The 17,066-nt window shown below is 37.4% G+C and overlaps 1 protein-coding gene across 1 annotated transcript in view; it reads right to left on the bottom strand.

The window, feature by feature from the left end:
* Window positions 1–17,066, bottom strand: part of LOC138763835 (ras-related protein Rab-3B-like) — a 131,437-nt gene that overhangs the window by 4,799 nt on the left and 109,572 nt on the right. The window contains exon 4 of the mRNA XM_069938657.1: window positions 4,639–4,763. Coding sequence (XP_069794758.1) covers window positions 4,639–4,763 — 125 coding nt within the window. The remainder of the gene's footprint in view (window positions 1–4,638; window positions 4,764–17,066) is intronic.

A 17,066-nucleotide genomic window follows, 5' to 3' on the forward strand; every position in this document is an offset into this window, starting at 1 on the left:
GTGTAAAGTATACCAACTGGTTGCAACACAGCCCGGTTTGGTAATCTGACCCATCCACTGAAAAGATTGATGAGACGTCTTGCTTTGGAAGGCAGCCAACATCATAAAGAACCCCATCGTCCAGGTCACAACCTCTTCTTGGAAAGAAGGTACAGACGCTTGAAGTCTAGTACTTGTAGATTTGAGAACAACTCCTTTACAAAGGCAATCAAGCTCCTGAACCTCTCATTACAGCACCAAGCATAAAATAATCTGACACCACAAAAAAGGATGGTCTAAACTATTGAAATGCCACTTATTTTTTACTGAACTATGGTAATTATGAATATTTATTACCTATCTTTTGTATTTAATATCTCTTTTTTAATTTTATGTATATATATATATTTTTTTTACAAAGTGCCTGCACAACTGTAGCAGGTAAAATCTTTGGAACATATGTAAATTGTACAATGTATATGACAATAAACTCAATATCATTATTATTAAACAGCAAAATGACAAATTAATTTGAATGCAAAATATAATTCTTGTGGTCAAGCAGCATTTTTGGGGAAAAGGAATTGTTAACATATTGTGCGACTCTAGCATCAACAGACTCTTGTGTCTTCAAGTCAAATAGTCTGTGGTGGTGCCATAATTTCATGAAAATTGTTTCATTGTTTTCTTTCTAAATATTCTGCCTCCAAAACCATACTTTTCTCTCAATTATCAAATCTTTCAGTTATTTCCCCCCTCATTATCTCATTTTATATTTTTTTATCCACTCTTTTCTTGAAGGTAATCATTCATGCCCAATGTACATCCAGAATAGCAAATGAATTCTTTATTCAAGTGACATTTCTAAACCTAGAGGAGCATGTCTAAAGAAAGCAACCTATCTTGCTGATCCTATCCCACAGTCCAGTCTGCACTCAATAGCCATACAATTTCACAATGTAGCATTGGTTAATAGATAGTTTTTAAAAAAGGACAATTCTAATGCATAGTCATCCACTTGAAAAATAAATGTTTTTTCCCTAAGATTCTATCTGATTTTTTGAGCATTTTGGCATTCTCTCCCATTTCAAAATTTGTAGCAACTGTTGAGTTCTGCATCTCACTAAGCTAGGAGGGGTTGTCACTAAGCTAGGAGGGGTTGTGTGCACGGAAGAGGGGGTCAGGAAGCTCCAGTATGATTTGGATAAATTGAGGGACTGGGCAGATACATGGCAAATGCACTACAATGTGGATAAATGTGAGGTTATCCACTTTGGTAATACAAACCGGAGGGCAGATTACTCTTTGAATGGCAATAGATTAAGAGATGGGGAAGTGCAGAGAGACCTAGACTTATACACCAGTCTCTGAAGGCGAGCATGCAGGTACAGCAGGCGGTTAAAAAGGCAAATGGTATGTTGGCCTTCATATCAAGAGGGTTTGAGTATAGGAACAAGGATACCTTACTGCAGCTGTACAGGGCCTTGGTGAGACCACACCTGGAGTATTGTGTGCAGTTTTGGTCACCTTATCTAAGGAAGGATGTTCTTGCAATGGAGGGAGTGCAGAGGCGATTCACCAGGCTGATATCTGGAATGGCAGGAATGACTTATGAGGAAAGATTGCGCAAATTGGGATTGTACTCCCTGGAGTTTAGACGATTGAGAGGGGATCTCATAGAGGCATAAAATTCTGGCAGGACTGGACAGAATGGATGCAGATGGGATGTTTCCAATGATGGGAAAATCCAGAACCCGGGGCCATGGTTTGAGGACAATAGGCAAACCATTTAGGACCGAGATGAGGAGGAATTTCTATACCCAGAGGGTGGTGAATCTGTGGAATTCATTGCCACAGAGGGTAGTGGAGGCAGGTTCATTAAATATATTTAAGAGGGAATTAGATCTATTTCTTCAGTATAAGGGTATTAAAGGTTACGGAGAGAAGGCGGGGACGGGGTACTGAACTTTAAGATCAGCCATGATCTCGTTGAATGGCGGAGCAGGCTTGCAGGGTCGAATGACCTACTCCTGCTCCTATCTTCTATGTTTCTATGATTCTATGTTTCTATGTTTCTCACAGTTTTGGCTCTATTTATTTGTTTTATAATTGTTCTGAGAAAACTTCATCAATGTTAAATGTTTTCCTCAGCACAGATACATCTTTTCTTGAGTATTTCCACCATGTTTTACCGGGTTTCTATCATCTGCAGTCTTTTTGCCTTTAAATCAATTCATTACCATCAGGTGTTTTGGTTCTCTGAGGCCAATTACTCTGAAGGCAAGGCTAGCAAGAGGGCCAGTGTCCTCATCCAGAAGTTAGCTTGTGTTGGTGTTGAGTTGTGTGTGGAGAGAGAAAGGTGCAGAAGATTTAAAGACAGAGGAATTGGCATAGAACAATAGCATGAAGAAGGAGAAGAGGTCCAAAAGGGATTGAAGATATAAATGATAAGAAGGAACAAAACATTTTTAGAAAAGACCAGTATGAGCGACAATTCAAGAGCTTTGGAATTTAGATCAACTCACTCAGTCTGAGGGAAATCATTTGAAGATACATTGACATATTATTACACCATTTGCCAACAAAAAGATTTGCAGAATCATAGTTGGTCCCTTTGTTCATTTGATGACCTTTAGTAACCAGCTCTTCTCTATTAATCTCATCAAAGATCTCCACTGGTAAAACATATTTGTTTGTATGCAATTTTCTTTCACTTTTATTTAGATTCTGTACTTCAAGGGTAGCTAATTGCTAAAAACAGATGGTTGAACTAAAATTATGTAAGAAAAATGAAGTTAAGAAGCAGCTTAAAAGATAACATATCCCAGCAATTCATTGCACCAAAGTTGTTCTACATTTTCCATCATGTACTCGCAAACATTTAGCAAGGTAACAGATTTAAGCTGCATTAATTGGAACCTAATCACCCTGATGAAGAGAAAGCATTATATTAAGATCAAAAGTGGTTATTGCAGTCCTCACTGAGGACATGTCAAATGTGTAATGAATATTTATTTGACAAAGAAATATTGGCAATAAATCTATGATAATACTGGCTCTTGGTACAAAATCACTGACTATCCATTTATGGGCAGTTTCTGTAGTAATGATTGTGAATTGTTTTATTTGAATCTCCTACAATAAAATAAATCTAAAACTGTTCATTTTGTTTGCAGTATGCAAAAAGAAATTCTCATGGTCTTGCAATTCTTCAACATTGCACCATTTTTGTGCTGTTTTCATGTGCACAAAACATGTCTTCAATTTTCTCTTAACAATTCAATAATTCAATTGAAATTGGTGCAAATTGGCTGTCATCAATGCAGACCAGGAGACTTGCCTGTTGGAATACAAAATCATAGTTCTAATTTGTCTACATTTGAGATTTTCCTTCAGAGTCTGAATATCAAATAGGAGGCACAATTATGAACATTATAGTTTATTTTATATTTGTGCTCTTACTTTTTAACTTTTGAACATGTTAAAGTGAAGAATTCCATAGTTGTCCAAAAGCATAAAACCATCCAAATTATGTGCATTTCTGGTCACCCCATTACAGGAAGGATGCAGTGGCTTTTGAAAGCAAAGAGATTTACCAGGATGTTTCTGGAACAGAGAGTTTGGGCTATAAAGGAGAAGTTGGGCAAATTTTGGTTGATTTCTCTGGGACATCAGAGGCTGAGGGAGTCACCTGATTTTAAAAAAATTAAAGTTATGAGAGGCATGGATAATGTGGACAGATATTTTCTCCCAGGGTAAAAACGTCAAATACTAGAGGTCATGTGCAAGATAAGCTTTATCTTTACACAGAGTGGTCACTATCTGAAATGTGCAGCCAGGGGTGGAAGTAGATATAATAGTGATAGATGCATGAATATGCAGGGAAAAGAGGGATATGCATTGGGTGCAAGCAGCAAATTCTTATTTTAAGTTGGGCATCATGTTTGGAGCAGTCATCATGGACTGAAAGTTCTGTTCCTGTGCTGTCCTGTTCAATGTTCTATGCCTTCAAATAACATCTTAAATGCTTGAGTGTGATATTTCTGTTCTTCACATTACCCATTTCTATTATCTCCTTTCGCAATTCAATTGCAAAAGTTACTGAATAAAATTATGGACTGGGACCTGCATGGATTGGCTTTTGTTTAATGTTAGATCCTCTTGTGCATCAGAAATGCCTTCAAAAAAGCTAGATTTTGAATTCAGAACCCATTTTACCCCTATATAATTTATTTATGTTTAATATAACGAAGTGGAATTTTAATTATATTTAATATAACCAAGTGGAATTTTAAGACACCAATAAAATACCAGCAGTTATCACACCAACTATTCAAAAACACATCACTATAAACCATGGACGATTTAGGATTTGAAAGAATAAAATTTCATTCAAATCATGCACAATCATGGTTTGAAAATATAACAAGATATATGTCTAAATCCCAGAACTCCCTACACATCAGTGCCATCAGTGTACCTTTACTGAAGGTACTAAAGGGTTCAAGGTGATGGCTCACCACCCATCTTCACAAGGGCAGTTAAGGATGTTGCCATTGCCCAGGTCCCAAAAAGCAATTAAAAAAGTTAGAATTATTAACATCATTGAAAACTTTATACAATTATATCATTGCCATGAAAGAAACAGCAATCACGTACCCAGCTGATCAGCCAGGTGTTTTCCTTTTACAGCAGGAATTACACGTTCATCTTCCATATCACACTTATTCCCAACCAGGATGACTTGTGCATTATCCCATGAGTAAGTTTTGATTTGGGTTGCCCTGTTTCAAAAGAAATGGAAATTAATAGAGAACTCAAGAAATGTTTGCTAAGAAAATTAGAGGGTTTTGTCTTTAATGTGCAATGAAAATATATTTCAGCCATCGCTACAAAGTATATCGCACTTTAGAGAATATGAAAAAGACATTTGAAGTATTTGGGACTTATGGAGATAAACATTTGACTGAAAAATGACTTCACCGGAGATAATAAGAGACTAAAGGGCTTGGATAATATTGATTCCAAAAAGGAACAACAAAAGCCAAATACAAAATTAACAATTATCACTCAGAAGAGACTAAAAATCAGGATTTATGGTCTTTACTTATTTTCTTGTTTTGTTTTCTCTAAGTTATAATAGTTGAGTCATCACCACCATTAACCACTCAATATCAACAAATTGTAAGGTAAGAACTACAATTGTCTTCCTAAAAGTTGTTCCAACTAACTCATCCAGACCTTTGTTAAGTTCAGTGAATTACATTGTGAGCAAAGTCAAATTCATCCATTCAACCCTCCATTTATCAAACCTCAGCAGCAGCATGACCAGCAACACAATGGCACAATGGGCAGAACTGCTGCCTCATAGCTCCAGCAATCTGGGTTCATCCTGCCCCTAATGGTAAAATCTGGAGGGAGTGGAAAGAACAAAATATAATGAGTATAGCAAATGCGTGCTTGATGGCTGGCATTGAATTTTGATGGGCCATGCTCTATGATTCATCCAAAAGTCTTTCCAAGCTTCACTCACCTGTCATCCTTGTGCTTATCACCTTTCAATGAGCAGTTATAAAATTCACATCTTTGCTTTAAAATCCCTCCTCTGTTTTTTTTTGCTGCTTATCTCTGTAAACACCTCCGGCTTTACAACATTAGGCACTTTCAAGCAGGGAAAACACCTGTCTGTAAAGGGGGAGATTCTTCGCCCTGATGCCTAAAGATGTACCTTTCTGAATGTGCCATGGCTGGCTCCAAGGCACCGATTCCAACCCTTTTCGGGAAAAGATAATTGGTGGAATGCCTTGCTCTGCTGCCTGACCTGAATGTACAGCCTCTACAAGCGGCTGGTTAGGGGTGGGCCGATGATGCCGTCAGCCACGACCCATATCCCCACTCACTCCTCTCGCTCTATGACCCCCTCAAGGCAGGGGCAATGGCCGAGAGCCATAGGGCAGCGGGGGCCATCTGGGCAGGGGGAGCCATTGACGGTGGACGTCGGGGCAGCGGGAGCCATTGGGGCAGTGGGAGCCAGCGGAAGCCGTCAGCAGGGGCTGGCGGGGCAACAGGGGCTGGTGGGGGAGTAGGGGCTGGTGAGAGCTGTCAGGGCAGTGGGAGCCGTCAGGGCAGCATGGGCCATTGGGGCAGCAGGGACCATCAAAGCCGGCGGGAGCTGTTAGGGGGCGGCTGGTGCAGGCTGTGACAGCCTCACCAGCCCACTTTGGTGCAACAGAGCAATGGCAGTCGTCCCTACCCATAATCCCCCATGCGCTGGAACTGTTCTGGGAACCACAGACTGGTTCCAGCTGCATGGGTGATTATAGGTAGGGAAGACGGCCGTTGCTCTGCTATGTATTTCTGATGGGTGGTGCTACGGTGCCAGTCGCCCCACCTCCATCAGTTCTGGAGGGCTCTACGAGGTGCCTCTCGATATGAATGGGACACTGGAGGAGCTTTTTAGGGCTACGGCCTGAAAAGTAAGTTTTAAATTTTAGATCTGCTCTTGTAGCCAGCCTCCAGGCAGAGGGCTGACATGAAATGGCCTATTGTAAGAAGTCAGGCATGGCGAGGTCATGTGATGGTGAGTGTCTAGGAGGTTGCAGATCCTAGGAGCTCCCAGACCTAGACCAGAAAATAGTGTTAAAAATCCAAAATTCAGGATTAAAAAAGAGAATAAATCCTGTCTGAATACAAGAGGACAAGGAAGCTTCAATCGACAAAAAAAAAGAAAAGTACAGCAAAGAAATGAATGGCCCAACAAGGTCTGAAGCAAGTGGAGATGCCTCGTTTTGGGAGTAATGGCAATGCCAACCCACAAGCTATCAAGAAGGATGCAGTACCCCCAACCTCAGCACCAATGGGAGTCATGCCACAATGGAAAAGCAAGAGAATGTATACAAATGGCGTCTCAATACTACATTGCTTAACAGAAAAGACCTGCAAATTTATAAAGAGACAGATAGAAATATTTTGTGAAACAAATCTGCCATCTACTAATAATAGTTTCCTGATATGGGACATACTTAAAGCATGTTTAAGGGAACAAATTATATCCTATACGAAGAATCTTAAGAGTATACATATGGGAGAAGTAAACAGTTTGGAGAGGAATATTAAAGATTTAGAAAAAAAAATCAAAGAACAAGACTACAAGAAGAATAAAGAGCTAAGATATAATACAATACAAACACATGAGACAGAAAAACTGACACTTTTAGACAATATTACATGAAACTATACAAGTCAGAATTACTAGGAGATGAAAACGAAATGGAAGAATTTTTGCTGAGTCGAACTTCCAAAGCTGGAAGAGAGAGAGAGAAAAAGGATAGAATTAGATATTCCCTTTATAAGGGAAGAAATCAAAAATGCCCTGGGCACCCTACAGGCTAATAAATCACCGGAAGAGAATGAATTTCCACCTGAGTTTTAAAGACAATTCAAAGAATTATTAATGCCCTTTTAATGGATGTCCTGGACCAAGCTGTGGAGACATAAACCCTCCTGGAGTCATTCTGAACAGCAATTATTACAGTGTTACTAAAAAATAAAAGGAACCCACAAAAAACTTTATCATACAGACCAATATCCCTGTTAAATGTGGATTATAAGATACTAGCAAAAGCATTGGTTAATAGGTTAGGTCAATACTTGCCAAAACTGATACATACGGATCAAGCAGGATTTGCTAAAGGGAGGCATTCCTCAAATAATCTAGGAAGATTATTTCATATAATACACATGGTTAAACCTGAACAAAATTCAAGTATTACAGTCTCCCTCGATGTAGAAAAAGCATTCAACCATTTTTTTTAAAAAACACTGGAAAATGTTGGTATAGGCAGAGCATTTATAAATAGGATTTTAAAACTTTATACCGTAAACCTCAAGCTAACATAATAACAAATAATCAGATGTCAGCGGTGTTCCCCTTGAGTAGATCAAGCAGACAGGAATACCCCCTGTCCCTAGTGTATTTTAATTTAGCGATTGAACCACTGACAGAGACAATAAGAGGAGATCCAGATATAAAGGGCTTCAAAGTTAGGCAAGAAGAACAAAGAAAATCAATCTATTTGCCGATGATGTGCTATTGTACCTATCAGAACCGGCTAAATCTTTGGAAAAATTACAAGGAACACTAGAAAAATATGGAAGAATATCAGGCTACAAAATAAATATGGAAAGAAGTGAGATAATGCCACTAACAAATTTTGAATATGAAAGATACCAAAAAGGAAGTAAATTTAAATGGAAGACGGATGGAATAAAATATCTTGGAATAACACTGAAAATAACTTGCAAAATTAGTACAAACTAAATTATGTTCCTCTTCTTGGAAAGATAGAAAGAGACCTACAGAAATGGAGAGACCTACTGATTACTTTGGTGGGAAAGATTAACTGTGTCAAAATGAAAGTGATGCCAAGACTGCAATATCTTTTTCAATTGCTGCCTATTCCATTACCTGAAAACTTTTTTTAAGCTACTAAACAACCATATTAGACAATTCCTATGGAAATAATAAGTTAGCAAGAATTGCATTGGAAAAACTGACATGGGACTACAGGCTGGGAGGACTTAGACTTCCAGATTTCTAAAAATATTACCTAGCTGCACAGGTTAGATTTCTTGCAGCCTTCTTCATTGAAGACAACACCCCCCCCCCCACCTCATCTTGGGTTCAAATGGGAATGTACTCAATGGAGAGGGAAGCAAAGGACTTTATCTATAAATGGAATTTCAAATCACTAAAGAAAAAGACAGATAACCCATTCTAATACATAAGATTAGAATGTGGAAAGAAATTAATGAATGTATAGGAAAAAAAAGTAGGGATATAAATAAAAGCATCATTGTATAAAAATGTGTTACTGTCTATGAACATGGGCAATAGAATATTAAATTTATGGTATGACAAAGGTATAAGATACATTAAGGATTGTTACATGGAAGAAAATCTTATGTCCTTTGAACAATTAAAACACAAATATGAAGTGGCGAATGGGACCTTTTTCTGTTTTCTCCAGCTTGTTCTTAAGAGAAAGATGGGGACCAACATTGACCCCCAATGTGAAATTAGTGAAACTGAATGAACATTTTGGATGGGGAATACATCCAAATTTATAACAAAAATGTACTAGGCACTCCAGAGTGAAAGAACAAAATTAGGGTTGCAGATGTCAAGGGGAAGATGGAAGTCGGACTTGGGTGTAGCGATTTCATAAAGAAGCTGGTCAGATTGGTGTAAGGTCATCAATTATAAATACTAGATATGGTCTGGTTCAGTATAACTTTTTACACCAATTATATCTTACCCCACAAAAGTTACACAGAACAAAAGCTGAAATTTCAGAGATATGTTTCAGATGTGGGACTGAGACAGGAACATTTTTATGTGCCACTTGGTCGTGCATGAAAGTGAGGTCATTTTGGAAAGAAATCGCAGAAAAATTAACCAGGATAACAGGAGTGGCTTCATGGGTGAGCTATGTCTATTGGGTAATTTCATGGAAAATTGACCAAATATCAAATATAATTTATAAAAATAACACTGGCAGTAAATAAAAAATCTATCGCGATCTTTTGGTAGACCAATTCCTCTCTACTTATAACATGATGGACTGTGGAAATAAACAGCTGTATGCCTAAGGAAAATAATAACATATAACTTAAAGAATAAATATGACACTTTTGTAAAGATCTGGCAGCCATAAAAGGAACAAAAAAGATATAAAAGTAATTATAACATATATATAAAAATGTAGTTTCCCAAACTGTACTCTATAGCGCGAATAAAAGCTCTCACGACTGGTGGGAAAACAAACGCTTTTATTAGCTTATAACTGTTTCATCTTGAATTTGTGTGTGAGAGTTCTGAGACAACACATGAATGAAGGAAAAGGTTCTTTACTTTAAAGTTGATATAAACAGCACATGAGGCAGGCCATGAGAATGCAAGTCTCCATTACAGAAAACATACTGTGTGTCAGCTCCCTGCTGGCAGCCAAGTATAATCAAACAATAACTATAATCAATGCCTTGCTAACGGCCATGCAAACATAATCACTATCATTACAATAACTATGGGTAGGGTTTCACAGTAGTCTTCGGAAGGGTTCTGGGTTTAGGCGGAAAACAAAGGTTATATGTGAGCAGATGGGGGAGGAGCCAGCCATCAGCACAACACACTACCAATGAATCCATGTTTATTGCATTCACCCCTTCCTGTAGAATTTAGGGTCTGTGAATGAAGAAAGAGAAAATGGGTTCATAAAAAAAATTGAAAAATATACAGATATTTACAAATTTACAGATTTAAATGGTCCGGGGGTCAGGAGATCCTGGTAGAGTGCTTTAGTACCAGGGGCGTTGGACTCCTTGGGTCTCCTGGTCCCCTTGTAAGGGAGGAGAGGCAGGCTAGGTCTCCAGCTCAACAGTGGAGGGGGATGTACTTTCCTCCTGAACTGGATCCCCTGAGGCCCTGATTGAGGGTGGCAAGAATGAGCTCCATGGCTCGCAGGGTTCTTGAGACAACGGGCCCTCTGTTATGGTGGGTGCCATGTCCCTGATGGAGATGGTGTCCTCCCTCCCATCCAAGTACTCCACATAGAAATACATGGGATTGGCATGGAGCAGTTACACCCTTTCCACCAGGGGGCTGGTCTTGCTTCTCCTCACATGCTTCCAGGAGTGGTGAGCCAGATTGGGAGTGTAGTTCCTAATGCCAACCTTCTTTTGAAATTGAATAGGAGCTCATGAGAAGTAGCGTTGGTTGTGGTACATAGTAGCAACCAGATGGAATGAAGAGCCATAGGGAGGACTTCCTGCCAGCGTGACTTCAGGGCCAATTTGACAGCCATCCAGACTGTGGTATTCTCCTTTTCAATCTGCCCGTTCCCCTGGGGATTGTAGCTTGTAGTCCTGCTGGATGTGATGCCCCTCGCCAGCAAGTATCGACATAGTTCGTCACTCATAAAAGATGAGCCCTAGTTGCTATGAATATAGCTGGGATACCCAAACAGAACAAAAATGGAGTCTAGGGCCTTTATGACTGACGGAGTAGACATGTCTGGACATAGAATGGCGAACGGGAAGCGGGGGTACTCATCAATGATAGAGGGGAAGAAAGTGTTCCTGTTTGTGGAGGGGAGAGGTCCTTTAAAATCGACACTGGGCCTGGATGACTTGATTAGGTGCGCCTTAGCAGGGTGGTAGAAGTGCAGCTTGCACTCCGCGCAGACCTGGCAAGACCTGGTAATTTCCCTGACATCTTCCATGGAGTTGGGCAGATTGCGGGCCTTGACAATATGAGCCATGCAGGTAACCCCTGGATGGTAGAGCTCATTATGTAGAGACCGCAGTTGGCCAGTGTGTGTAGAGGCACAGCTTCCTCTGGATAAGGTATCTGGAGGGTCATTAAGAGCTGCTGGCCAATAGGCGATATCATAATTGTAGGTGGAGAGCTCAATCCTCCACCATGCAATTTGGTCATTTTTGATTTTTCCCCTCTTGACATTATTTTTTTAAAATATTTTTTTATTTTTCATACTGTGAACCATATCAACCAAAATATATACATACGTTTCTCATTAAATGTACACAGTGGCATTTTCTCCCTTTTTTCCCCCCTGCTTTCCCTCCCCCCCTTTCCCACCCCCCCTCTAAAACCAATAAATATTCAACATATACAATACAATAAAACCATTAAACAATGTCATCACACAATGAAAAATAAACAAGTAAAATGTATCATCTACTTTTACACACTGGATCAAGTCGTTTTGTCTTCTTATCATTTTAAGGGGGGTGCAGGACCGAGGCAAGCCCTCTCTGTTATGTTCCATGTACGGTTCCCAAATTTGTTCAAATAATGTGACTTTATTTTTTAAATTATATGTTATTTTTTCCAATGGAATACATTTATTAATTTCCGTGTACCATTGTTGTATTCTCATGCTCTCTTCCATTTTCCAAGTTGACATTATACATTTTTTGCTACTGCCAAGGCTTTCATAATAAATCTTTTTTGCACTTTATCCAATTTGAGGCCCAATTCCTTACTTCTTATATTACTTAGAAAAAAGATCTCTGGATTTTTTGGTATGTTGCTTTTTGTGATTTTATTTAATACCTGATTTAAATCTTCCCAAAACATTTTAACTTTCTCACATGCCCAAATTGCATGTATTGTTGTTCCCATTTCCTTCTTACAGCGAAAACATCTATCTGATAATGTTGGATCCCATTTTTTTAACTTTTGGGGCGTGATATATAACCTGTGTAACCAATTATACTGTATCATGTGTAACCTTGTGTTTATTATATTCTTCATAGTTCCAGAACATAACCTTTTCCATTTTTCAATTTTATCTTTATGTTTAAATCCTTTTCCCACTTTTGTTTGGTTTTATAGCTTATTTCATCCTTTTCCTTATCTTGCAGCTTAATGTACATGTTGGTTATAAATCTTTTAATTATCATTGTGTCTGTAATCACATATTCAAAGCTGCTTCCTTCTGGTAAATTGTGTTCCAAATTTATCCTTTAAATAAGCTTTCAGTTGATGGTATGCAAACATTGTACCATGAGTTATTCCATATTTGTACTTCAACGGTTCAAATGTTAAAAAATTATTTACCAAAAAACAATTTTCTATTCTTTTAATTCCTTTTCTCTCCCATTCTCTAAAGGAAAGGTTATCTATTGTAAAAGGGATTAGCGGATTTTGCGTCAATAATAATTTTGGTATTTGGTCATTCATTTTTTTCCTTTCTAGGTGAATCTTCCATATATTGAGTAAATGATGCAGTACTGGTGAGCTTTTATATTGTACCAACTTTTCATCCCACTTATAAAGTATATGTTCTGGTACCTTCTATTTTATCTAGCTCTATCTTAGTCCAGTCTGGTTTTTCCCTTGACTAGTAAAAATCTGATAAATACCTTAATTGTGCTGCTCTATAATAATTTTTAAAATTTGGTAACTCCAAACCATCTTGGTTGTACCTCTCTGTTAATTTATCTAACGCTATCCTCAGTTTCCCCCCTTTCCATAAAAATTTCCTTATTATTCTCTTTAGTTCATTAAAGAATTTCTCTGTTAAGGAAATTGGTCACAATTGTAATATGTATTGTATCCTTGGGAAGACATTCATTTTAATGCAATTTACCCTCCCTATCAATGTTAGCGATAATTTTTTTCCAATGTTCTAAGTATTCCTGCAATTTCTTTACAAGTGGCTGATAATTTAATTTGTACAGGTGGCTTAAGTTATTATCTAACCATATACCTAGGTATCAGATTGCTTGTGTTTGCCATTTAAATGGTGATTCTTTTTTAAATTCTGTATAATCCGCATTACTCATTGGCATCACTTCACATTTATTTGCATTGATCTTGTTCTCCGATATTTCTCCATACTCCTTTAATTTCTTATGTAATTCTTTTATTGATATTTTTGGTTCTGTGAAGTATACTATGATGTTATCTGCAAATAAACTGATTTTATACTCCTTCTCCTTTATTTTTATCCCTTTTATTTTCTCTTCTTCTTAGTTCTGGCAATGGTTCTATTGCTAAAGAAAACAGTGAGGTGGATAATTGACATCCCTGCCTAGTTGACCTACTTAATTTAAATTGGTTCGATACATATCCATTTATTGTTACCTTCGCCAATGGTCCATTATATAATGCTTTAATCCAATTAATATATTTTTCTGGTAGATTGAACCTTTGTAATACTTTGAATAAATAATTCCATTCTACTTTGTCAAAGGCTTTTTCTGCATCTAAAGCAACAACCATTGTTGGCTTCTTATTTCCTTGAACTGCATGAATTAGATTAATAAATTTACAGACATTATCCGCTGTTCGTCTTTTCTTAATAAATCCAGTTTGATCTTGTTTTACTATTTTTGGTACACAATCGGCTAATCTGTTTGCTAATAATTTCGCTATTATCTTATAATCTGAATTAAGTAGAGATATTGGTCTATATGATGGTGGTGTTAATGGATCCTTCCCCGTCTTTGGTATTACTGTAATTATTGCTGTCCTACATGAATCTGGAAAGTTTTGTGTTTCTTCTATCTGGTTCATTACTTCCAGGAGAGGAGAAATTAGTAACTCTTTAAATGTTTTATAGAATTCTATTGGAAATCCATCCTCTCCAGGCATTTTATTGTTTTAATATATCCTGTACTTCCTCTATTTCAAATGGTTTTATCAATTTGTTTTGTTCCTCTTGCAATTTCGGCAGTTCAATTTTAGCTAAAAATTCTTCTATTTTATCATCTTTCCCCTCATTCTCAGTTTGGTATAATTGTTCATGAAATTCCTTAAAGTTCTCATTAATCTCTATTGGGTTATATTTAATTTGTTTGTCCTTTTTCCTTGATGCCAATACAGTTCTTTTAGCTTGTTCTGTTTTAAGTTGGCAGGCTAATATTTAATGTGGTTTTTTTTCCTAATACTTTTGCTTTATTTTCATTATGTTCTTCTCCACCTTATATGTTTGTAATGTTTCATATTTTATTTTTTTGTCCACCAATTCTCTCCTATTCATTACATCATCCTTTTTACTAGTTCCTTTTCTGTACTTACTAGCTCCCTTTCCAACTGCTCTACAAAAGATTGTAGTCTTTTTTCAACTTAGTTACATAACTTATTATCTGCCCTCTAATGAAGGCTTTCATTGCATCCCATAATATAAATTTGTCTTTCACTGATCTCTATTTATTTCAAAATATGTTTTAATTTGGCATTCAATAAACTCTCTAAATTCCTGCCTTTTAAGTAGCATGGAGTTTAACCTCCATCTATATGTTCTTGGTGGGATGTCCTCCAGTTCTATTGCTAATAACAGAGGTGAATGATCAGATATTAATCTAGCTTTATATTCAGTTTTCCTAACTCTTCCTTGAATATGGGCCGACAACAAAAACATATCAATCCTTGAGTATGTTTTATACCTACTTGAATAATACGAGTATTCCTTCTCCCTTGGGTGCCGCCTCCTCCATATATCCATAAGTTTCATTTCCTGCATTGATTTAACCATCAATTTGGCCACTTTATTCTTTTTACTAGTCTTTTGTCCAGTTTTATCCAACATTGGATCCAAATTAAGGTTAAAATCCCCTCCTATCAATATATTCCCTTGCGTATCTACAATCTTCAAAAAAGATCTTGCATAAACTTTTGATCCTCTTCATTAGGTGCATATATATTGAGCAAATTCCAAAATTATGAATATATCCGACACTTTATCATTACATACCTCTCTGCTGGATCTATTATTTCCTCCTCTACTTTGATTGGTACATTTTTATTAATTAATATAGCTACTCCCTAGCTTTTGAATTGTATGATGCTGCCACTACGTTTCCTACCCAGTCTCTCTTTAATTTGTTATGTTCCACTTCAGTTAGATGCATTTCCTGCACAAATGCTTTTTTCAGTAAATTTAATAGCCTCTTCCTTTTAATTTGGTTATGTATTCCATTAATGTTTATAGTTATATAGTTCAACATGGCCATTTCATATCCTGTTCCACTTCCTTACCACCACCATCCCTCTTTTCCCCATTTTCATCTCTCAGTTTTCCCTTTTTAAACTCAATGTATGACAACACATTTAAAACATAAAATACTCTAACAACTCCCAAATCCAATATTCCCTTAACCCCAAATATCCCTCCCCTCTTTGAGTTGCCCCTTATCCCTTGCCGGGCAACCACAACTCCCCTTTCCATTTGGATTGCGATCCTGCTTGCAAGCGTCAACTGATTTTGCAGTGATGGTTATTCTCTTCCCCCCCCAACCCCCCCCAGAAAACACTTTTTTGTTACACATATAACAAGTTCTCCCTTTTTTCCCCCCTTATTTCCTTTCTTCCCTTCTCTTTCCCTTCTTTAGTTCTTTACATATACATTGTTTTTATATCTTTATATATATTTTATCACCATTCTTCATTCTTGTTACATTTCTTCATCTCTCCTTCTGTCCTGTAAGCATTCTGCAAATTCTTGTGCTTCCTCCAGATCCGAGAACAGTCTGTTTTGCTCCCCAGGGATAAATATTTTAAGCAGCTGGATGTCTTAACATAAATTTATAACTTTTTTTCCATAGGATCAATTTTGCTGTATTAAACTCCTTCCTCTTCTTTAAGAGTTCAAAACTTATGTTTGGGTAAAAATATATTTTTTGACCTTTGTATTGCAATGGTTTATTGTCTTCTCTAATTTTATTCCTTGCCCGCTCCAGTATATTTTCTCTTGTCGTATATCTCAAAAATTTTACTAAAATGAATCTTGGTTTTTGATGTATCTGTGGTTTCGGAGCTAGTGTTCTGTGTGCCCTTTCTATTTCCATTCTTTCCTGCATTTCTGTCATTCCCAGGACCTTTGGGATCCATTCTTTTATAAATTCCTTCATATCTGTGCCTTCTTCATCTTCCTTTAGGCCCACTATTTTTATGTTGTTTCACCTACTATAATTTTCCAACATATCAATTTTCTGAGCTAACAACTCTTGTGACTCTTTAATTTTTTTTATCACTTTCTTCCACTTTTCTTCTTAAGTCATTCACTTCCAGTTCTACAGCTGTTTCTCATTCTTACACAATTTCTACTCTTTTCCCTATTTCTGTCATAACCGGCTCTAATCTTTGCACTTTGTCTTCTGTTCTTTTCATTTTTCTTTTAATTGCACTAAATTCTAATGACAACCATTCTTTTAATGTTCTCATTTGTTCTTGAAAAAAAGCTTTATCTATATTCTGTCCATCTGTGTTACCTTCTATTTCTCTGTGAAGATCTTGGTCTTCTTCCTCTTCTTCTGTGTCTGTACCTTCTTTTTCTCTTCTTTGTATCTGTGTCTCTTCTGATTTTCCTGATGAGTTGCTTGTCTCATTTGCTTGGCCTCTTTCTGTTGGTACTCTTCTTCTGAGCTGCTCATCTGACCCTCCTGCTGCTGTTCTTCTTTCCTTTCACTCTCTCTCCTGCCACTTTCCTCTTCTTCCAGCTGAGAGCCCTGGTGTGGTTGCCTGCTCCTCGGCTGAGCCCCCTCCCATTGGTGTTTTCCTT

Source organism: Narcine bancroftii, chromosome 5, assembly GCF_036971445.1.
Source record: "Narcine bancroftii isolate sNarBan1 chromosome 5, sNarBan1.hap1, whole genome shotgun sequence".
NCBI classification, from domain to species: domain Eukaryota; kingdom Metazoa; phylum Chordata; class Chondrichthyes; order Torpediniformes; family Narcinidae; genus Narcine; species Narcine bancroftii.